This window comes from Pelodiscus sinensis, chromosome 3, assembly GCF_052426305.1.
Source record: "Pelodiscus sinensis isolate ZL-2025 chromosome 3, ASM5242630v1, whole genome shotgun sequence".
Lineage (NCBI taxonomy): Eukaryota > Metazoa > Chordata > Testudines > Trionychidae > Pelodiscus > Pelodiscus sinensis.
In genome coordinates this window covers 29956037-29980048 of record NC_143054.1, presented here as the reverse complement: position 1 = coordinate 29980048, position 24012 = coordinate 29956037, and the positions used below count along the sequence as shown (strand labels likewise).

The 24012-nt window shown below is 45.0% G+C and overlaps 1 protein-coding gene across 1 annotated transcript in view; it reads right to left on the bottom strand.

Annotated features, from left to right (window-relative positions):
* ADAM17 (ADAM metallopeptidase domain 17) overlaps window positions 1-24012 on the bottom strand; it is a 70934-nt gene that overhangs the window by 2589 nt on the left and 44333 nt on the right. The window contains exons 10-18 of the mRNA XM_075923516.2: window positions 23699-23787; window positions 21237-21389; window positions 18226-18425; window positions 16918-17021; window positions 16061-16195; window positions 14456-14586; window positions 7072-7150; window positions 4401-4489; window positions 2977-3033 (exon numbers count right to left, since the gene is read on the bottom strand). Coding sequence (XP_075779631.2) covers window positions 2977-3033; window positions 4401-4489; window positions 7072-7150; window positions 14456-14586; window positions 16061-16195; window positions 16918-17021; window positions 18226-18425; window positions 21237-21389; window positions 23699-23787 — 1037 coding nt within the window. The remainder of the gene's footprint in view (window positions 1-2976; window positions 3034-4400; window positions 4490-7071; window positions 7151-14455; window positions 14587-16060; window positions 16196-16917; window positions 17022-18225; window positions 18426-21236; window positions 21390-23698; window positions 23788-24012) is intronic.

Sequence of the window (24012 nt, the reverse complement as noted above, 5' to 3'; positions counted from 1 at the left end):
ATTCTTTGTATCTTAGCTGCTCTGGTATCTGCAGGGGCAGCCCTAGTTGTAGTACCCCCGATTGTGAAGGGCAGAGGAACCACTGTGATTACCTAGATTGACCGCCTGAATAAAGCAGGCCACACACCTCCCTGAATTTATTCCAGCTCTTGGACCTCAAGCAGTAGCTGGAACAGCAGAACATTGTTTAGAAAAATAAGCAATCTTGATTTAAAGATTTCCAGTTACGAAAGGGGCAGGCAAGATACAGCCCACAGTCGGAATTTGGCATACCAAGCCTTTGAATCTGGCGCACAGAGAGGCATGTGGAGCAGCCAGCCACTTTGAGCAACCTAAGGTAGCAGCAGGCAAGAAGCCTGCCTGAGGGTTCCACTGGGCTGCTGGCCAGGAGGCACCTAAGTAAGCGCCTCCAGGCCAGAGCTTGTCTCTGGCATCCCACCCTCTCCTGCACCTTAACTCACTGCCCCAGATCACCTCACAAACCCTCTGCATCCTCCCCACCCCATCACAACTCCCTCCCAGACCCACTACCTACTCCTGCACCCTTACCCCAGGCCAGAATCCTCTCCTGCCTCCATACCCCCTCCCAGACCCTGCATCCCAATCCTCTGCTCCAGGTTACAACCCCCTCCTTCACTCAAACTACCTCTCATCTCCTACACCACCTTCTGCACCGAGTCTCGTACTCTGCACACCTTCCTGCACTCAGCCTCCATCCCAGACCCCCACGCCCTCTCCATAGAGAAGTGACACTCTTAACCATTTACTCCCGCCCCCCATCAAAAATTATTGTTCACCCCTGAGTTACAGACTCCATCACAACCCATGGGGGAGGGAGGCCAGCTAGGTGAAGAGACTTGCTTATAGTAAGTAACATTACTAGTGACAGAGTCAGGAAGAGATCTCAAATACAAATCCCAGTACAGTGTCAAGAGTGCTTTTGAAGCATTGTACTAGCTTTCCGAAGTGTTTCCAGATAGAAGTTAAGATATAAAGATTAGATGATTTGTGCCATGTTGTCTGAGACCTGCTGCTTCCACTATATGATACTATATATATTTTTTGTTAGTCTCTAAGGTGCTACAGGACTATTCGTTATATGATACTAGGGATGTATGAGACTAGTTGACTATCCGATAAGTAGAAGCTTATCGGACAGTCAATTAATTATGCAACTAGTCACTTCTCCTGCCCACTTGCTGCCTCTATCAGAAAGAGGTGTGGGGGGGGGGGAACAGAGCAGGAGCCGTGCACTCACTTCTGCTTTTGAAATGTACAAGTGTCCTAGGGCACTTATACATTTCAAAGGCTGAGATGCTGAAGGGAGTGCAGGGCCAGTGAGGTCCCTCACTGGTCCTCAGCTCCCTGCGGGGCTTCCTTTTGAAATGTACGAGATCCCCACTGGGGCTCTTGTACATTTCAAAGGCTGAGGCAGCACAGGGAGCCAGTGGACAGCAGGGACTCCAGCCCCTCAGCCTTTGAAATGTATAAGAACCCAGTGGGGCTTCTGCTTTTGAACTGTAGCAAGAGCCTGGTAGGTCTTCGGGAAGGGGGAGGGGATTGAGGCAGGGATTTCTCATTAAGGAGCCCTTGATTCTAGCACATGCTTTCCATACTAGTTTACAGGATCTCACATTTATTGACCGTCAGGATCATTCCTCAAGGCCTGTTCTGCAGGCTAAATGAGTGGTAGAGATGGTTTTTTGTTGCCTCTGGAAGGGTTCTAACATTAACAGACAAGGTCATTTGTACATATGCTCAAAGCAAGGGATGGGTATATTTAATTATATAGAAATAAAAATGAGAGGGTTTTGAAATGGGCTTTTAACTACCTAGTTACTTATATGGCCTTCCTCACCACTGTGAGTCCTAGCAGGAAGTGTCACTGACTGGAAAAATGACAGATCCTTCAGGCCTATGACAGAGGTTCCAGTAACCAACTGTAAGCAGCCCCAGTATCACAGTACAGAATCCAGAGTTTCATCTAGAACAGCCAGCTGCTAAAAGGATGTTCTGTTATAAAAGGCAACTTTACATGCAATAACTAATTCCCTAGCTAGAGACTTTTCTACGACTGCCGAAGTCATCAGATTAATACTTCTGCCTTTAGAAACTCAGTTTTATTTGCATCACTTGGCCTAGGGACAAGTGGTCAGTGGCTGAAGCTTGCTGAGCACACTCCCAGACAGGAACCTAAATATACACATTGCAAGACACACAGCTTTGCAGAAAAAAGCAGTTTCCGGCATAAGCTAATGCTCAGGAGCAAATACACCTGCAGTGAGAGAAGGATGTCATTACTCTCAGGGTATGTCTACAAGCAGAGTTTTTTCGGAAAAAACTTTACTTACCTCCACACTGCAATCGTGTCCTTTCCAAAAAAAAAAAAAAAAGGGGGGGGGGGGGTCCCTGACATTGGTAAACCTCTTTCTATGAGAAAGAAGCCTTTTTTCCAAAAGAGCTCTTTCAGAAAAAGGAAGAGGGAGTTCTTTCGAAAGAAGAGGAAAGAGGAAAAAGCACAGGTGCCCTGGTGGCCATTCTGTCCATAGTAATCACAGCTTAAATGCGAAATAGCGTCCATTCAGTGTGGATGCTATCTTTCGAAAAAGCATATCGCTTTTTCGATGCACTTTGGCAGTGTAGACGCTCTCTTTTGGAAAAAGGTTTTTCGGAAGATCTCTTCTGGAAAAGCTTCTTCCGAAAGAAGCCTGCAATCTAGACAGCCTCAGAGTGGAAAAAGCAAAGCCACAGTACTAAATTCTTCCTAGGGGAAAAAAACTGCACAAAACAGCCAACGTGTTCCATCTGGCAGAGTTTCTGCATAGAATACACCAAGGCACGTTTTCATTTCTTTAAGGCTTATTCCCAAACGTCTAGCAATATCAATGTTTCTAACGAACATTACATTTTAAAGCTAGCTCTCTCTGCTAACCTACTTTTAAAACAACTATCACTCTTTGAAAGAAGCAAACTTACACTTGGGCAAAATAGAGATTTTGTGTTCTCCTCATACTGTTTATCCAACTTCTTGTCCTAAGAAAGAAAACAAACCAGACAGTCAGTTCTATATTTTTTGCTGATCAGACAGACTCATTACACTCCCAATCTCAAACTGCAGCCATATCTTTCCCCTTCCATAGATATCCAGTTACTTCAGCAGGGAAGAAAAAAAAGGAGTAAAGAGAGGATCCTTGGCAATGAACACATGCAGTAACTCCTTATTAGAGCCTCCCATTTGAAACAATTGTGTCAAAGTATCCAAGAGTAGGGCTCCTATGCACCACAGAAATACAAATAAAAATAATATCCCCAAAACAGAGTAACATTTCGAGCTCTGTTTTAGTAACTAATTTTTGTTGGTGCTCTGAGTGATCACTTGAAGCTTGTAAATGTATCTGAAATACTAGGGAGGTCTGCAGCAAAATGCACAACTTCATAGTACTCAGTGCTGCTTCTTTATGATAAGTGCAAACACCCATCTCTGGGAGTTGTTCAGTTAATTTCCTGCTGGCAGGGCCAAGTTATTTATCCCAGAGTGGTCTTTCAGCTGTTCTGCTCACCATCATAAGCTAAGGGATGCCTACAGTTGTTTTTGCAGATGAGATGAGTGTCATGTTACTATATTTGATTTGGCCCTAGCCAGATAGACTCAGGGGGTACGGCTTGACTGTGAGGCTCTATCGGAAAAAAACACGCACAATGCACTCTGCATATCTTTTTCGGATACTTTTGTCGGAAGAGACTTTTCTGAAATTTGGCCCATCTAGACTGGGCCAAATATCAGAAAGAACTCCTCTTTCTTTTCTTTAAGGAACGAGGAATACAGGGGCTTCCGAAAGAGCACATTTGCTCTTCTGCACAAACCAAAAAAAAAAAAAAAAAAAAAAAAAAAGGCACAGAAGAGCAAACACATTCCCAGGACACGACGGAGTTTTTTTGGGATACTGGAGATATCCTGAAAAACCCCCGCGGTCTAACCATACCCAGGATTAAATTATTCTGTTTGCTAAAGCAGGCAACTTAAGCTTCTCTACTGAGGACAGAGCCTACAATTCCAAGCATGGCATCAGCACTCAAAGTGAGGATGATCATAATCTATGATCAAATTCTAAGTAGCACAGACTAGCCAAAATAAACAATCCCAAACTAACATTTCTCCACGGATACAATTTCCTAATGTTAATAGGGAGTATGGCAGTGCTTTTGTGACATTAAGGTACATTACAAAGGAGTAGTTCTACCTGCTTAAGAAATATTGAGGAGTCTCAAATAACAGTTTTACCTTTATGTGGTGTTATCTGCTAAAAACTGACCACTGGGATCTTTGCCATTTGTGTATAAATAGGTTGTGTCTATTGTATGATTAAACTGGTCAGTCCTCTTAAAATAGGTGTACTCACCACACAATGGACAAGAATACTGAGTGGAATCCAAAATATCAGGGAGAACACAAGCACGGAGCCCACTATATTGTCTGCAAGGAATTTCCCTGTAAATGATCAAGTTCAAACTAATTAGTTGTATGTGAAAGACAGCACACAAAACCTGTCTTATGAACATAAACATGGGTCCTGATTCTGTAATCTTTATTCCTCTGAGTAACCCCACTAAAGTCACATGGTTACTAAGATAGGTAAGAGTAGCAGAATTAGGCCCATATAAAATATCGGTTTAGAAAGTTAAATCTCCAAGGTACTTAGTCACAAATCCTTTTCTCTACCTCCTTTAACTCTTTAATATTAGAGGCCAAAATCTCCCAATATTTCCACATCAGCAGACTGGAATCCAGATACGCTTAGCTCTCCAAGGCATCTCTTTCATTTCTGTGAGCTATACCATATGCCAGTTCACAAGCTCTAATCTGAAGAGACTCATACAGAACATATGCCAATTAAGGGAGACAATATTTCTGTTTGAAGTTTCCAAGTTTTTAATATCAATCCCATGGTGCCCGTGGGGAGCTGGCTTTAAGCAAGCTCTTCACGAGCACTGGATCCACCTGCCTCCTCCCCATGCCCGCACTGCTGACTCTGATCGAGAGGCAGCAACACGGGGGGGGGGGGGGGGGGGGGGGGGGCGGGCAGGCAGGCGCCAATACGCACAGGGAGCCAGTTCCCACAGTCCCACTTGCCCCTCCCCCATCCCCCGGCTGCAGCATAGAGGGGGGAAGAGAGGGAGAGAGAAAGAGAGAGATGGGGTTGCTTCATCCCAGCCTCCCCTGCCCATAGGGGGAGGGGGGGGGGTCAAAGCTCTCCATGGACAGAGGCTGCTCCAGCATTCAGTGGACTCCTGCAGACAAGAGCTGCTACCACAGACCAGCCTCTGTCCATGGCGAGTTCAGATCCTGCAGACCGGGCTCCCTGGGAGTGCACTGGCTGCTGGCCCCATCCCCAAGGACTACCAAATAGTCATGTAACCATTAAGATTTTATGTAGTTACACAACTATTCAATTACACAACGTCTAACATCCCTATTATCCTGTGGTGTTTATTAATTGGAAATTCCCTGTCTATATTTAAATCCCTGTTCAAAGATCTATTTTAAGTGAGCTGTACAGAAACAAATCTAAATGACTGGTATTTAAATCTGCTATTATTACTCTTTTCCCTCTGTCTACTAATGTATCTTTAAATTGAAGGCATGGAGCACACTCATCCTTAAATGTTTGGAAAATACCTAACAAGTAGGAATGTTAGATATCAGATACATGCAGTTATTCGACTAATCAGTTATCAGAGGTAGCAGCATGGGGTGCCAAGTGGGAGCTGGTCCATGAGGGGAGCCAGTTTAAAGAGTAGCTCCCCGCACAGACTGGCTGCCTGCCACCCCATTCTGATGCCTCTGATACAGAGGCAGCAGTGCAGGGTGGCTGCAGCCCCTGTCCGCGGGGGGTTCAAGTGCCCGGTGGACAGGCCTCTGTCTGTGGCGGGCTCAAGCTCACTGCAGAACAAGGGTGCTCCACGTTCCTACCCCCCATTCCCCCCACGGACAGGGGCTGCTGCCACAAAGCAGCCTTTGCCCATGGTGGGCCCAGGCTCAACATGGACAGAGACTGTTCCATGGCAGCCTCCCCTGTTCATTTCCCCCCTGCTGCTGCTCCCTCTGATAGCAGCAGGGGAGGAGGGAGAGCTGGCAGTACTGCAGAGCCAGTGCTGGGGGGAAACCAGATTTTAAGCCGGCTCACCCTCAATACCAGCTCCTGCTTTCTCCTCCCCCCTTGCTGCCTCTGATACAGCAGGAGCAGGGGGAGGAAATCTGAGTAATTGAGAAGATTAACCGATAAGCCTAGGTTTATCAGTTAATCATATGCTCAACTACTCATTTACATCCTTACTAACAAGTAATAACAATGGAGTGGGAAATGCAAGAAATCTAACTGTAGCTTTAAAGATGTAAAAGGTGACATCAAGTTCTACATGATATACTAAGTTATATTAAAAAGACAACTCTTAACCAGTCCCAACTTCCAAGATATAAATAGTGATTTGAGGGAGGTCAAGGTATGCATGAGTCCCCACCTGACCCCTACACAGTAACAACAGTCAGACCAGACCCCAAGCTGATTCTTTTCATAGTAATTGGGAAGTAGAAGTAACTGGGAATGTAGGTACCTGTGGAAACCATTTCATATTTAGCTAGAAGCCATTCTGTGTAACAGAATCGATTTCAGTTTCTTGCTTTTGCACGTGCGCCAGTAAGTAAACTGACCTTCACCAATGTGAGAAAAAGCCAGAAATATGAGCTAATGGAATGTGTTAATGAACCATTTTGAGTCGAAACTCTCACTCCCTAAAACCTGTTTCTTTCTTTGCTGATAACCATTTCTCTTTGAAGTTTGCTTTGATGGTATGCCCTGGCATCAAACTTGTTTGGTTAAGGGTATAAAATACTAGGATTGGTTGTGTTGAGCAGCCTTACTGGGCCCGGCTCTGCTGGGACCACGTTTGGCTCACTTTGTGCCTTATTGATCAATAAAGCTTTTGTTAGCTACCTAATCACAGAGGAGCTTGTTTTGCTTCAACAGTACCTCAGCAAGTTAAAAAAAAAAAAAGTTGGATTACTTAATTTACCAAAAGTGTTGATACTAAGCTGATCGATGAAATCCCAAAATCGTTCAATCACATCTTGCACTTGCTTCTCACATTTGCCCTGAAAAAGTAAACATAAAACAATCTTACATTACTAAAGTTAGCCATCCTAGCTACAGGACATGAAAAGGATGCAATATAAAACATAACTACACAGTCAAAACGTATTGAGCATAGTTTCTGAACATGAATTTACAGTGTTTTTCAATGGCCATGGTCCATTTCTGACCAGCTAGAGTCACCGCCCTGATGAAAGCGTATGTTTTTATTTGCTTATTAGAATTGCTGCAAGAATCTAACTGAAAGCTATTAAAACAGAGCACTGGTTTGACTGAGAATTAATGACTGAGGTTAGTTTATGCCTACAAAGCTGAGGTGGTTTAGGATTAAATTTTCAAAAGTGACTTAGGCACTAAATAACCTAAGTTTCACTGTCAGTCAATGGGTTTAAGGAGTTTAGGCACCTCGGTCTCCATTGAAAATTTTACCCCTTGAATTCTATATTAGCGTGTATAACCCGCACTCGTGTATAACCCGCACCCGTGCATAACCCGCACCCGTGCATAACCCGCACCCGTGCATAACGCGCCGTTTTTCTTGAATGTGTAAAAGAAGTCTTCGATAACCCAAGCACGTGTATAGCCCGCAGGTTATATACAGGCAGTCCCCGGGTTACATGGATCCGACTTACATCGGATCCCTACTTACAAACGGGGTGAGGCAGCCCCGCACTAGCTGCTTTCCCCCAGCAGACCAGGGAGACACGAAGCTAGCGCGCCCCCCCAGCAGACCAGGGAGACGCGGAGCGGCTTTTCTCAGCAGACACCTCAGCTTGAGAATAAAGGACTGAGGGAAGTGAAGTGTGGGAGAATAAAACTGAGCTCTGGAGAAATGTTTGGCTAGAGTTTCCCCTACAATATGTACCAGTTCTGACTTACATACAAATTCAACTTAAGAACAAACCTACAGTCCCTATCTTGTACGTAACCCGGGGACTGCCTGTACACTACTTTAAGTACCTGGTAATTGCACATACCAGCTGCAGCCTCCGGGAGGGGGGAAAGAAGAGCGCAACGCAGGCGAAATGGCCCGCCTACGGGAGGGAAACCACACTCGTGCCCAGGCTTCGTGCGTCCGCAGCCAGGTGCAACCCACCCTCCTCTGGGCGGGGGGAAAGGAGAGCGCAGCGCAGACAAGTAAAAATAAACTTTTGTACCCCGTGGACATGTATGCCCTGTGGGGAGGTTATGAGGTTTGTAAAACTTTGTATAACCCGTGAGTTATAAGCACTAAAACACAGTAAATATTGTTTTACTCAGTTCTTTGCATCATATGCATCTCCACCCATTTCCTCTCCCACAACAGCTACTACATAGGTAGAGGGAGACTTCATAGGTAGGAGGAGTTTGGAGTGCAGGGGGTATTCTCTTCGATCCTTCCAGACAAAAGGCCATCCTGGAGGTGAATGCCTGGCTGTGAAGATGGTGTCACCAGGAGGGCTTTGTCTTCCTTGACCACAAGATGCTATTACAAGAAGGACCGCGAGGCAGAGATGGCATTCACCTTTCGAGGAGGGGGAAGACCCTATTTAGACACAGACTGGCTAACCTAGTGAGGAGGGCTTTAAACTAGGTTTGACGGGGACAGGTGAGCAAAGCCCACGGGTAAGTGAAGAACATGGAGACCTGGGAGATGGGTCGGAAATGGGAGGGAGTGTGGGCTATAATGGCAGAGAGAGAGGAGGATCAGGGCAAAACTGGGAGGCAAGGTCAAATCAGGATCTTAGACGCCTATATACAAATGCAAAAGGTATGGGTAATAAGCAGGAAGAACTGGAAGTGCTAATAAATAAATACAACTATGACATTGTTGGCATCACAGAAACTTGATGGGATAATACAAATGATTGGAATGTTGGGATAGAACGGTACAGCTTGCTCAGTAAGGATAGACAGGGAAAAAAGGGAGGAGGTGTTGCCTTATATATTAAAAAGGTACACACTTCGACTGAGGTGAAGATGGACGTAGGAGACGGAAGTGTTGAGAGTCTCTCGGTTAGGCTAAAAGGTAAAAAACAAGGGTGATGTCAGGCTAGGAGTCTACTACAGGCCACCTACCCAGGTGGAAGAGGTAGATGAGGTTTTTTTTAAAAAAACAACTAATAAAATCATCCATAGCCCAAGATTTGGTGGTGATGGGAGACTTCAACTATCCAGATATATGTTGGGAAAACAACACAGCAGGGCACAGACTATCCAGTAAGTTCTTGGACAGCATTGGTGACAACTTTTTATTTCAGAAGATTGAAAAAGCTACTTGGGGGAAGCTGTTCTAGATTTGATCCTAACAAATAGGGAGGAACTGGTTGAGAATTTGAAAGTGGAAGGCAGCTTGGGTGAAAGTGGTCGTGAAATCATAGAGTTCACAATTCTAAGTAAGGGTAGAAGGGAGAACAGCAAAATAGAGACAATGGATTTCAGGAAGGCAGATTTTGGTAAGCTCAGAGAGCTGACAGGTAAGGTCCCATGGAAATCAAGACTGAAGGGAAAAACAATTGAGGAGAGTGGCAGTTTTTCAAAGGGACATTGTTAAGGGCCCAAAAGCAAGCTATTCTGCTGCGTAGGAAAGATAGAAAATATGGCAAAAGATCGCCTTGGCTTAACCACGAGATCTTGCATGATCTAAAAATAAAAAAGGAGTCCTATAAAAAAATGGAAACTAAGACAAATTACAAAGGATGAATATAGGCAAACAACACAGGAATGCAGGGGAAAGATTAGAAAGGCAAAGGCACAAAATGAGCTCAAACTAGCTACAGGAATAACGGGAAACAAGACTTTTTATAAATACATTGGAAGCAAGAGGAAGACCAAGGACAGGGTAGGCCCACTGGTCAGTGAGGAGGGAGTAACAGTAATAGGAAACTTGGAATGGCAGAGATGCATAATGACTTATTTGTTCCGGTCTTCACCAAGAAGTCCGATGAAGGAATGCCTACCATAGTGAATGCTAGTGGGAAGGGGGTAGGATTAGAAGATTTTAAAAAAAAAGAACAAGTTAAAAATCACTTAGTAAAGTTAGATGCTTGCAAGTTACCAGGGCCTGATGAAATGCATCCTAGAATATTCAAGGAGCTGATAGAGGAGGTATCTGAGCTTCTAGCTATCATCTTTGGAAAATCATGGGAGATAGGAGAGATTCCAGAAAACGGGAAAAGGGCAAATATAGTACCCATCTATAAAAAGGGAAACAAGAACAACCCAGGAAACTACAGACCAGTTAGTTTAACTTCTGTGCCAGGGAAGATAATGGAGCAAGTAATTAAGGAAATCATCTGCAAACACTTGGAAGGTGGTAAGGTGATAGGGAACAGCCAGCATGGATTTGTAAAGAACAAATCATGTCAAACCCATCTGATAGCTTTCTTTGATAGGATAACGAGTCTTGTGGATAAGGGAGAAGCAGTGAATGTGGTATACCTAGACTTTAGTAAGGCGTTTAATATGGTCTTGCATGATATTCTTATCAATACACTAGGCAAATACAACTTAGATGGGGCTACTATAAGGTGGGTGTATAACTGGTTGGATAACTGTACTCAGAGAGTAGTTATTAATGGTTCTCAATCCTGCTGGAAAGGTATAACAAGTGGGATTCCGCAGGGGTCTGTTTTGGGACCGGATCTCCAATATCTTCATCAACGATTTAGACATTAGCATAGAAAGTATGCTTATTAAGTTTGGAGATGATACCAAGCTGGGAGGGTTTGCGACTGCTCTGTAGGATCATAATTCAAAATGATCTGGACAAATTGGAGAAATGGTCTGAGGTCAACAGGATGAAGTTCAATAAAGACAAATGCAAAGTGCTCCACTTAGGAAGGAACAATCAGTTTCACACACACAAAATGGGAAGCGACTGTCTAGGAAGGAGTACGGCAGAAAGGGATCTAGGGGTTATAGTGGACCACAAGCTAAATATGAGTCAACAGTGTGATGCTGTTGCAAAAAAAGCAAACATGATTCCGGGATGCATTAACAGGTGTGCTGTGAGCAAGACACGAGAAGTCATTCTTCCGCTCTACTCTGCGCTGGTTAGGCCTCAGCTGGAGTACTGTGTCCAGTTCTGGGCACCACATTTCAAGAAAGATGTGGAGAAATTGGAGAAGGTCCAGAGAAGAGCAACAAGAATGAGTAAAGGTCTAGAGAACATGACTTATGAAGGAAGACTGAAAGAACTGGGTTTGTTTAGTTTAGAAGAGAGAAGATTGAGGAGTGACATGATAGCAGTTTTCATGTACAGGCAGTCCCCGGGTTACGTACAAGATAGGGACTGTAGGTTTGTTCTTAAGTTGAATCTGTATGTAAGTCGGAACTGGCGTCCAGATTCAGCCGCTGCTGAAACTGATCAGTTTCAACAGCAGCTGAATCTGGATGCCAGTTCAGACTTACATACAGATTCAACTTAAGAACCCCAGGTGTCCCCAAGTCAGCTGCTGCTGAAACTGATCAGCGGCTGATTCCAGGAAGCCGGGGGCAGAGCAACTCTGCCTCAGGCTTCCTGTAGTCAGCCGCTGGTCAGTTTCAGCAGCGTCTGACTTGGGGACGCCTGGGGCAGCGCAGCTGGGATGCTGCTGGGTTGCTCCAGTAGCGCCGCTCCTCAGCACTACTGGAGCAACCCAGCAGCGCCCCAGCTGCTCTACCCCAGGCATCGTGGGCAGAAAAGCCTGGTCTGCTGGGGGGGAGGGGGCACTAGCTGCGTCCCCCCCTCCCCCAGCAGACCAGGGAGACGCGGAGCGAAGCCGCGGAGGACGCCCGCAGCAGGACAGCCCAGGCACGCTGCGGCTGTCCCGCTGCGGGCGTCCTCCGCGGCTTTGCTCCCCGTCTCCCTGGTCTGACCAGCAGACCAGGGAGACGGGGAGCAGCTTTTCTCGCCCCGGAGGACGGGGGCGGTGGGACCGCGGCTCATCTGGGCATCCCGCCGCTCCCGTCCTCTGGGGCGAGAAAAGCCCCGTTCGTAACTGCGGATCCAACATAAGTCGGATCCGCGTAACTCGGGGACTGCCTGTATCTAAAAGGGTGTCATAAGGAGGAGGGAGAAAACTTGTTCATCTTGGCCTCTGAGGGTAGAACAAGCAGCAATGGGCTTAAACTGCATCAAGGGAGGTTTAGGCTGGATGTTAGGAAAAAGTTCCTGGAATAAATTACCCAGGGAGGTTGTGGAATCTCCATCTGTGGAGATATTTAAGAGTAGGTTAGATAAATGTCTATCAGGGATGGTCTAGCTAGACAGTACTAGGTCCTGCCATGAGGGCAGGGGACTGGACTCGATGACCTCTCTGTCCGAGACAGAACATCAGAAATGGCTGCCCGTCGCAGGGAACCATAGCCTGTAATACCTCTAAGGCTGGTATAGGGGGCTCTGTCTGTGAGGTGGAGTGTTTTCCATATAAGGGCATGTAAATTAATAATCTTCCCCTGCTCGCTCCACCCATTGCAGTGAAAGATCAGCCAATGGGCTGACTTGTGCTCAGGCCTGCTACTCCACCCACTGCAGCAAAATCCAACCTATGGGGTGATAAGTTCACAGGTAATAAAACAGGCAGGCAGCCCCTCTCTCACTGGGGATTCGTATCGAGTGAACGCCTGGCCTGATCACCCAGGCGCCTTGCACCCCCCGCTCTCGAGTCTTACTGAGCGTACTCCGAGTTGGTCGACCCGAGTGGAGATAGTTTATGAGCATGTGACCGGTACTTGTGTTCCTGCTGTCTCCAGAACTGGTATAACCCCCCCCCCCCCCCCCCGCCATCATCCCTATCCTAATTGATTTTTTAGTTGTCCTTATTGCTTGTCAAGTGACAGTGGCTAAAAAGTTACTAGGTTAGTTTATAAATAGTTGTGGTTTAGGTTTTTTACTGTTTCCTTGTTGTGTAAATAATCAGCCCTATGAACAATACCAGTGTTAATTCAACTGTTCCTAACCCCTGGGCAGTTATTGGGAATTATTGTGATTTAGAAAAGCCTCAGGGAATTGTTGTGTGTTGTCTGGCAATCTGTTTAATTTTTGTTCTGATGATTGTCTGGCGTCATCAAAATAAAATCAGTTTGTGCTTTTTAAAACCCCCAGTTGTGGTCTCATCCTTTCCGGCATCCCTTCGAACCTCGTGTATTACGGGGACTGACACTCTCAAGGTCCCAGTATTCTATGATTCATTGCTCAACAATAGATTAGGTCTTGGGCTATTCTGTAGTTGCAGAGAGGAAATAGGGGGTGACACACGGAGAAGTTTTCATCATTTGCTTGTCTGTTTATACTTCATCAATCCATGCCACTGAAGCATCCAGCCACTGCCATCCTTAAATGGGAATGAAATATATATATGTTGTTGGTCTTTAAGGGAAAAGTAAGGCATCTTTGTGAAACACTTTTTAAAAAATTGGGATCTGATCAAGGAAGGTGCTGAGCTCCCAGCACACCTACTGCCCTTGAGAAGTAAGGGCATTAACCATCTTTCCAGGTCAGGAGCCTAAGCAAAAAATAGTTTTAAAACATTAAAAAAAACAACCAAACAAGAGTTCTCCAGACGTTCAACCACTGCTTCCCTACTTTAAATGGGATTCTCAGGGCCCTTCTGTTGTATATTACTGCTAACCATTACTCCTGGATGTCTGTGTTGGTTTCTTCACTTTCCATAGCTTTTCTGTGTTATCAACCCTGATCCCATATACAAACAGCACTCCCAATGTGTTATTTTCTTTATATTCCAATCATACACATAGTGAATCTTGTCTTAGCTCCACTGATAGAGAAGTTCTGCTCTTGAAATACAAGGGTCATTAAAATGAGCTTGGATTAAAAATCTCTCTCTCTCTCTCTCTCTCTCAAAACTCCAGTTATACCCATCACCTATGGCCCTACTGTATGAAAGGCCTAAGAATGCAGAAACCCCTTGTACAGGGATTGCTTTCACTGATGTCTCTGGGGATTTTGCACAACTACTGCAAAATCAATCCCAAAACATGCAATGCTTAGGGAAAGATCTGGCCTGGCTGCTGGCAGAGATACACTGTAAGCAGCACTATTAGATAAGAGCAATGCACAGGAAAATGTCCAACAAAGCACATTTATGGAGATTCAAGATGCAATGTAAAAGGCACTTTCACCTCCATTTCCCCTGAAAAAATCAGATTTAGTTTCAGTGACAGAAGGGCTGTTCAGCAGCAGGTCCAGTCTAGGGCTATTCTGATAAATGAACAAGCAAAAAAATCCTAAGTTATATCAAGAGGAATGCTCCTTGTGTTTTAAGCTAGAAAATGTATTCTTCCGTAATAGAATGCTTGGGGATCTGGGTACTAGGAACACTTACATTCATGTCACAGAATCCCACAGTGCACGGCTTTCCTTTCCGTAAATACAGGAACTGCTGGTTAGCATCTACGTATGGACTGCACTTGCCACGCTCGTCCCGGCAGCAGACCTTACAGGAATTGTCAGTTTCTAAAATAAAAGCAACAAACTGTTTTCTGCTGGCTCTTATGCTTATTTTCAATCCATAACAGAGTTATTGAGCATGGGGGATATTCCTTCCCAGTCCCCATGCTCACCAGGCCCCTTCCCAGCAGATGATGTATGGAATGGAGGACTGCGATGTCTCTAGTCACACAAAGAAGCTTCTTGAGCTGCTTCAGTACCCAGAGCCTGGAGTTTGCCAAGATGCTCCATGCAGCAAAGTAGGGGGAAAGACAAAGAGCTCTAGCCTTTTCCTGTTCAGCTCTCAAAGTTAAAGCACAGCAGTCTTCAGATACGAAGGGCAGGTGAAAGGTTTCAAAGGCGTCTGAGCCCTGGCACATACCCATGTGCAAATGACATTTTAAAAGCTTCCTAATAGCCTTGCCAAAATTCTGAGCAGGGATCTGAATAAAGGGGGAAGAGATGCAAGGATCTGAACTAGAGTAATTCTTTGATCTTTGCGTTGGCATTGTATAAAGTGTGTGCCTTTCTAAGCATGTATCACAAACACAAAGATGGAATTCTTTTCGTTAGTATGATGATCAAACTTGCCTTTCATGCCCTCCAAACACTCCCTCCCTCCTGTCACTAGCCCCTCTGTCTAAAAGAGTGGCATGTGATGGCCTGAGTACAGCTGGCTGGTTACCTTTCCTTCTAGTTTCTAACTGCTACATCACATTAAGGACCTTTAAGGTCCCATTGAGTGTGTCTCTACAGCAGCAAAAACCCACAGCACCCAGTCTCAGAGTTCAGCTCAGCTGACTGGGGTTCGCAAGGCTTCAGTTGCAAGGTTAAAAATAGTTTTGTAGCCAGACAGACGGGCAGGCTGGATCCCAGGATTTGAAACAGTGCCCCCTTCACAGGATCCCTGAGCCCCAACTCCAGCCTCACCCTGAATATCTATACTTGAAATTTTATAGCCCCACAACAGCTGGGCCAAAGGGTCATTTACTGCAGAGACACACTTTTAGTTACTTCCCTGAAGAGCCCTTTCTGCATCAGCAATTGGTATATAGCCTATGCTACGGCCCTCAGCTGGAGGCTGTGCTGCCAATTCTGTTCTCAGTGCAGTTTGAGAAGCATGTCCCAACTTCCTGTCAGATTTTCTTTCCCCAACCTGCCTTGCTGGGGCCAACAGAAGTGTAGACATCTCTACTTCCCAGAGCATCCCAGCGTATAAGCTTCATTTATAACCCTGGCTCTTTGCTGCTGTGAGGGATCCTCCCCAGATAGAGCAATTTCCTCAGTCCTGCCACAAACAGGAAATGAAAGCAAGGGCTGAAAGAACTTCAGCCTGGAATTTCTGAGATGTCATGTTGGTCTCTCTGAAACTGATCTAGGATCCAAGGACTCATACACACACTGATGACCTGTAACCAAAATGAGAGCAGTGCTTTCTATGATCAGTGGGGCCTTGAACAGTCATGTCAATCAGGAAAGTTGGTGATCTTATTATACTCACCGTTGCATGCACATGATTGCAGGCTCTTCTCCCTCATGCAGAATGGAACACATTCTCCATCTTTACACTTGCCCAAATCCACACAGACTGTGTCATCTGGCGCATTCCCAGGGGGTGGGCATTCACTGCTGTTCCCTATAAACAATGGCATTTAGAAGGGATGGCTGCACTAGTATGCACATTTGGTAAAGGCACAGATCATTCTCTCTGTTCTGGAGAGGAGACTCATTATACAGCAACTCACAATAGCCCATTCTTGAAGCAAGACTCTGGTCACCCTTAATGGCCTGCCGCCAAGCACCTTGAGGAGCAGCAGTACATTGGCAGCTGTCTAAAAGGAAGGGGACTATAAGGGGGAAGAGGAAGGGGAATGAAAACACTGTGGCTCAGAGCTTTCAGATGCTGCAATAATTCCTAGATTAGACAAAACGCACACACAAAAATCTCAGGATTAGCCAGCCTTCAGCCAGGAGGCTGGTCTGATTTCTCATCCTCAGGAAGAATTGTTCTCAGATGCTGGATGAGACAGAATAGGGAAGTGAGCAGCAAATGAGAAAGCAAGGTAAAAACCAAGTTACTCCACCACACCAAGGTTCACAAGCACACTGCATGCCACACGATGCACTTTTTTTTTCCAATTTAAGACAAGAACACCATTTTCCAAGTCCCTAGAAGCTGCAGAAAGCAGAACAATTGGACAACAACTAAACAACTCGTTTGTAGGACAGTTTCTTGGTGCTTAACTGAACTCTAGAAGTAAATACGAATTGTATAAAAGGCACCAAAAGCTAGTAAAACAGCACCTTAAGCTTGTAACATTCAGTGGCACACGTAATAGAAATGTAACAATAGCATACCAGTGCAATAGGACTCTCCTTTGCAGGTAGCATTTATGGCTTCCTGGCACTTCTTCTGAGCACTTTCAAACTGGCAACCTTTACAACAAGGGCTGTTCCGATCACTGCAAGAAGAGCGGAGGGAAAGGAGGAATAGGAAACTACTCAAGAAATACATGATTGTGAACATTAGAGCATAACAAATCCATATGAACACCTGTATATCTCCTCTTGGAGCTATGCCTATCATATACAATAGGATTAAAAAAACCTAGATAAATACATTCATGGAAGATAGGTCCATCAATAGTTTGCAAGAGCTGGGAATGAGTTTCAGGGATAGATCACTTGATTGCGCCTCTTCTGTTCATTCCCTATGGGGCACCTGACATTGACTGTTGTCGGAAGTTGTAATATTGGGCTAGACAGACCTTTGATCCGGTGTGGCCCTTCATTTTCTGAAAGGGTTATATAAGCACACATACAATACTACATAGAGAGAGGCAGCATGGGTCCCTCAACAAAGCACTGGATAAACTTAGCACATATGGGTTCTTTTCTTGCATTTGCTGCTGAGCCAGAGTGACCCTGGTCAAGTCTTTTTACATCCCTCTGGTGCTGTTTACCTTCCCTCCATTTGTCAGTCTTGTCTAGTTGGGACTATGTTCTCTAGCACAAGAACAATTCTGTGTTCAGCATGTAACAAAAAGAGCCCCTTCCAAGGCACTATAGGTACTACCATAATACAAATATTAAAAATTCATATTGATAAGTAAAGTTACAAATGAACTCCGTGTTAGTAAAGGACTCAACATTCATGTCTCATCCAAAATGACGAAAGCACAATTGCTCCAGTGTAAATGGGAGCAGATCTGAACTGTGTGTGTAGGTTGGACAGTAAAGACAGAGCTCAGTTACTATAGTCATTGTCCAGCTTGCACACTGGGGCATGTGTGACCATGTATTTAGACTGCCTTGCAATTCATATGCAGAAGGGGCAGGGTTTAGGTTGCACAGGGAACCTTACTACTGGCACCTTCTGACTCTGGGATGATGCAATTCACTTTTTTTTGTACGGAATTCACCATTACACTGAAGTGATGTGCAGTTCTGCATGAATTAACACTGAGGCTACCTATCAGCAGTATGCCCCAAAGCTCTCTCCTGGAGTTCATAATCCTCCTGAAACTCATTTGCCCTGTAGAGACAGACAAAGTATGGGAGCCAAGTTCACGAGTAATGCATTCTGGTGCACTGCAAACAAGTTTTTGACCAAGCCCCACATTCCCTTCCCCTCCCTCTCAAAGCTGTGGCTTTAGCACCTCTTACCTGCACTTGGAATTTGGTTTCAGTTTACAGTCAGCTGAGCAGCAGGGATCATTATGCTTGTGCAAAAGGCCAGGATCGCATTCCTCACCTTCATCTACTCTGGAGTTCCCACACACTTTGTTGTTGCGCTCTTTGAAACATTCCTGGGCTTTACTCTGAATGGTCTTACTGATGGATTGTTTACTGCAGCTTGAGAACATCTGAGGAATCATGAGTGGCAAGAGCAGAACTGAGAAGAAATACATCATTCCCTTTCACCAGAACATATTCAAGACTGACACCATCACACAGACTCCCAGTTCTGATATTTTAAGAAACATTTATTCCATTTATAATGCCGTTGTGGTACCTTTGAAAAACTTAACAGAAAAATCATAGCTTGGGCTGAAAAACTGCTTTGTTGCAGTATGAGCCTTATAAATAAGCAAAGCCCTGCATGATCAACTCTTGGGATTCCAAGGTCAAATCCAACCCCTTCTGCCAGCACCGGGGGTACAGTGGAGCAAACCATCCCAAGAAATAGTTGTGAAGATGCCAAAAATGGAGATAGACTTCTCTGACCCTGATTATAAGCTTCTGTGGTGCTGTTAGTAACCTTAGGCTAGTCATTCACTCAATAGCTCAGTTTGTCTACCTGTACAACAGGAATACGAAATCCTCAAGTGTGTTATGACGTTTAAAGGTTAACGGAGAGACATGTTTATTGACTTAGTGATTGAGCTAGCCTCTGGACGGAAACATAATGGTACTGACCAACACTTGACTATTTAGAAGCCCATGTTTAGGTGCTGCAGATCCAAGCCGATAACAGTAAGTGTGGCAGCCACAGTTTGTTACAAAATTACCACCCTAGTATGGCTTGAATAAGCTCAGGCATTTGGGAGGAACTTATTTAACAATGGAAAAAATAATAATAGCTAATGAGTACGTTTCCCACTAGTGGCTGCTCCAGCAATTAATAACTTATGAGATACCGGTTAAAGGAGTGCCCCTTAGCTAAGCAGATAGGGTATGTCTACACTACAGATAGGGTATGTCTACACTATTAGTTAATTCGAACTAAGCTAATTCGAACTAAGCTAATTCGAACTAAGCTAATTCGAACTAAGCTAATTCGAACTAAGCTAATTCGAACTAACGCATCCAGACTAAAAAACTAGTTCGAATTAGCGTTTTGCTAATTCGAACTAGCATGTCCACATTAAATGGACCCTGAACCGGGGTTAAGGATGGCCAGAAGCAGTGCCGGCAGGGCATCAGATGAGGACTTAGAGCGTGGAGATGCTGCCTCAGGCTAGCCGAGGGCTGTGCTTAAAGGGACCCGACCCCCACCCCGGACAGACAATTCTCAGGGGTGCCCCGCTTGCAAAGCAGTCCTGGCTTGGATTGCCCGGAGTACCCACACTGGGCACATCACAGCACTCGGCCATCAGACCGGCTGCACTTGCCGCAGGCTGCCATCTGGGGAGAGGCTGCAATTGGGGGGCTGCAGGAGAGCTTCCACCCCCAGAAGCCCACAGAGCCAGCCCAGTCCTCCCCATCGGGGGCTCGTACCCCATTCCTCCCTCACCTCCTTCCACTTATCCCTCTCTAGCCCCTCTTCCTGATGTACAAAATAAAGGACAATTGTGTTCAAAAACAGAATCTCTCTTTATTGAACAAAACTGGGGAAGACTGGGAAAAGGAGGTGGGAGAGGGGAAGAGAGAGGGTGGCAGAGGGGAGGGCAACTACAATGATGAGGGGTTTGAAAGAGGTCCCATATGAAGAGAGGCTAAAGAGACTGGGACTTTTCAGCTTAGAAAAGAGGAGATGGAGGGGAGATATGATAGAGGTCTATAAAAGCACGAGTGGGGTGGAGAGGGTGCATCCAGAAAAGTTCTTCATTAGTTCCCATAATAGAAGGACTAGAGGACACCAAAGGAAAGGAATGGGTAGCAGGCTTCAAACTAATAACAGAAAATTGTTCTTCACAAAGCAGAGTCAAACTGTGGAACTCCTTGCTGCAGGAGGCTGTGAAGGCTAGAACTAGAACAGAGTTTAAAGAGAAGTGAGATAAAGTGATGGAGTTTGGGTCCATGGAGTGGTATTAGCCAGGGGGTAGGAGTGGTGTCCCTGCCCAAAGTTTGTGGAAGGCTGGAGAGGGATGGCACGAGACAAATGGCTTAGTCACTGTCTTTGGTCCATCCCCTCCAGGGTCCCTAGGGTTGGCCGCTGTCGGCAGACAGGCTACTGGGCTAGATGGACCTTTGGTCTGACCCAGTACGGCCACTGTAAGCTAAGGGCTCAGGGTCGGGGGGTCTCAGTGGACCACCTTGACTTTCATGCACACCTGCCCCTGGGTGGCCAGGCTGGTAACTCTCCTGCCCTAGACGGCCACTTTCCTGTGCCTAGTGCGGAGGTCATGGACGAGGTCCACAATGTCCGCACTAGACCAGGCGGGTGCCCGCCTCTTGCGGTCCCAGGCAAGCTCCCGGGAGCCACCAGCCTGATCCCGGGAAGAGGGAGAGGGCTGGGGGGCATCGGGTGGCTGGCTCGAGCTGTGCCAGGTGCAGGGTCTGCTAGCTGGGTGCTGGCAGGCTTGCACCTGGCACGGGCACCGTAGCCAGGCCGTGCCCCTTTAAGGGGTCCGGGGCCGGGAGGGGGTGCAATAGAGTTTCCCTGGTGTTGGCCAGAGTGGCCACCAGGGAAAGCTGAGGAGGGCTAGCCGCCTACTAGTTCGAATTAAGGGGCTACACACCCCTTAATTCGAACTAGTAAGTTCGAACTAGGCTTAGTCCTCGTAAAATGAGGTTTACCTAGTTCGAACTAAGCGCTCCCCTAGTTCGAATTAAGTTCGAACTAGCGCAGCGCTAGTGTAGCGCCTATCAAAGTTAATTCGAACTAATGTCCGTTAGTTCGAATTAACTTTGTAGTGTAGACATACCCATACAGACTTGTGCTTTTGGGGTGGAAGGTTCTGTGTCAGTCCTTGCTAATTGCCATAGCAGAAGAGAAGTTAAAGTAAATTTACCTTATTGTTTTCATGATCGCCACTCACAGCAATTGGATACATAACATATTTCCCTCCCTCATCCTCAGTGGGGGCACATTCCAGCAGACTGTCAGGATCATGCTCTGCTCCAAAGTTGTGTCCCAGTTCATGAGTCGTAACCAAGTCTGCTTCCTTGTTTGATACCAAGAAAACACATCTAAAGTCACTATCAACATGCAGTTGGAGGAGTCTAAGTAATTCCAAATCACTAGATCTTTAAAGATACACTTACTTAAAAAAAAGTATTTCAATTAGACATAAGTGCTAAACTGAAGTCAGGACCTATAAAATTATCAAACTTGAAAGCCATCTGCTAGAATAGGGTTCAGATGCTGTAAGGGCAGAAAAGAGCTCAACATTTGACACGGTGAAGCCCCTTAAGTCTAAGATTAGCAACATTATTTTCTAAAGAAACTTCATACCACAGTGATTGTACATGTGTCACATTTTCATTTAATTCCCCTGGCAATTTGCCTTTTTTATTGAATCAATGCAGTCATTAAGAGTCTTACCAAAACTCACATTCTACTATGCTGGTGATAGAAAAAAGCCTAAAAATAATATAGGATGGATGTCCAAAAGCAAAGAAACAAGGCAAAACTCACTCCACACAAGATTACAAACCTGCTACTGGAATCCTCCCTCACACACACACACCCACAAACCCCCCCCCCCCCACACACACACACACCCCCTCCCCCCAGCCCGTGCTCCCATTTGACCTCCCTTCATTGACCAATAGGGAAAGTCAAAAACTCAGACTTAAAAAGAATACCAACAAAGAAAGAGTAGCTAAGTGCAGTGAAGATGGGCTGGACCAGCATGCAACAAGGGAGGGAACAGTAACTAGGAAGGGGATAGGAGAGACAAGTTTGGCAGAGTAACCTTAACTTGTGCCTCTCCACAGACAGAGGAAGCTTTGGATAGGACAATGTCAAGCCAAACTGGAGCTGGAACACTGGCACATGTGCGAATGCATTCCAGTATATATGGACTGAAAGACTTGAGCACTCCTCAGAGATCACATGTATGCTTGATGGTATCTAACTTTGTGAGTTTTGAGTGCTCTTGGAAGCAAAGGACAGCCTGAACAGCTATTGTGCAAGATGTTCCACATCAAACTGATCTGTACTAGCCTGCTGTGCCAACTCCTTACTGATAAGCATAAACAACTGTGTCAAGCCATCCAATGGTTTGGAGATGGAGACTAGGAATAGGCCAAACTCAATTTCACCTGTAACCAAAGACAGAACTCGAACTCAGAGGTGAAAGGCTAATGCACTAAGACTAAATGACAGCTAGAGCCCTATTATAGTACTCCTCTAACTTAGAGGTTCAATCACTGCTTTCCTTTCTGAACTCTGAGATGTTTCTTTCTTCTTGAGAACTTCTGTGCCAAGTTTCAACCCAGAGTAATTCTGTTATCGATTATACCTTTAAAATCAGGGTTTAAACTGAAGTGTTTACTATAAAGCATTGAAGTCAGCATAACAAAAGTTTTTACTCAAATGCAAAATATCAGCAATTACTAAACAAATTATAATACTGAGGTACTGAAACTAGAAGTGTTGGTGTTGCTGCCCCACACTTTGGCGTGAAGCTATACTGTAAAAAAACAACACACACATAGTTCTATCATCAGCACCTCTACTATAAAATTTTTTCCAATTCCCCAACAAACTCCTAATGCTTTGAAAATCTGACAAATTCTACATCCAAGCCTCTTATTATTTAACACCAAATGAAGAACAAAAGATGTAAGACTGAAAAAAGTCCAGCCAGTGTACATTAGGTGTAAGGCTGTTTATAGAACTTGGCCTACAGTTTTTACCTACTCCTTCATGTTATTCCAAACTCAGTTGTTTGCATGATTAGCCTGTATGCCAGTACAATTTGAAGCTATTGTGTATCTATCCAGTTTCTGAAAATCAAAAACAAGACGGGGGACTTGGATTAAGGATACAACTCAAGTCTCCTTGTATGCCTGCACTATGTAGCCCTGAAGGTAAAAACTGTTTTGTGCATGGAGCGTGCCAAATCTAAGCATACTGTAGGAGTACAAAATACCAGAGCTGCATAGTTTCTCTTACAACAATCAGCAATGTTCAACTTTGTTCCATCCTACTAGATTTGTCTTCAGATTTGTTTTGATTTTGGGGGTGGTTTTAAGCACATATTTGGTATGAATTTTGTGCTCTCATTTTTAGAGACTTAGAGTCTTAATTATCAATAGAAGAGGTCAGTACAGTCAGACACAGAATGTTTTCTTCTCACTTTGCCACATATACCTATTCGTAAGGACCTGGCCTGGGAGCAAACAATTTTTTTCAGACAGGCATCCAAGAGCCAGTCATCTCCCTGAAGTTATAGTGATGAAGATTAACAGAAAAGTACATGTGTAACAAATACGTTCCCATATGCCCGTATTCACTTTACAGTACCTTAGTGAGGATAGTTTTGCCATAGTTCTTTGTGCTGGTTAAGCCACTGTTCAAATAGATGTGTTTTTTGACAGTTTGACTATAATAAGCTATAAAGAATAAAAGAGAAGAAAGTAAAATTCCTCATATAGCACAAGAAAAATAACTACACTTTCTACAGATGTGTTTGTTTTTTAAAGAGAAAACCCTGTTAAAAAACTAAAGGTTCTCCCCAGGCTTTTTTTTTTTTTTTTGCGGGGGAGGGCGGGGGGGGGGGGAACGGACCTTCTAAACAAAATTACTACAACATTATGGTGCTCACAGGCTTATAAATA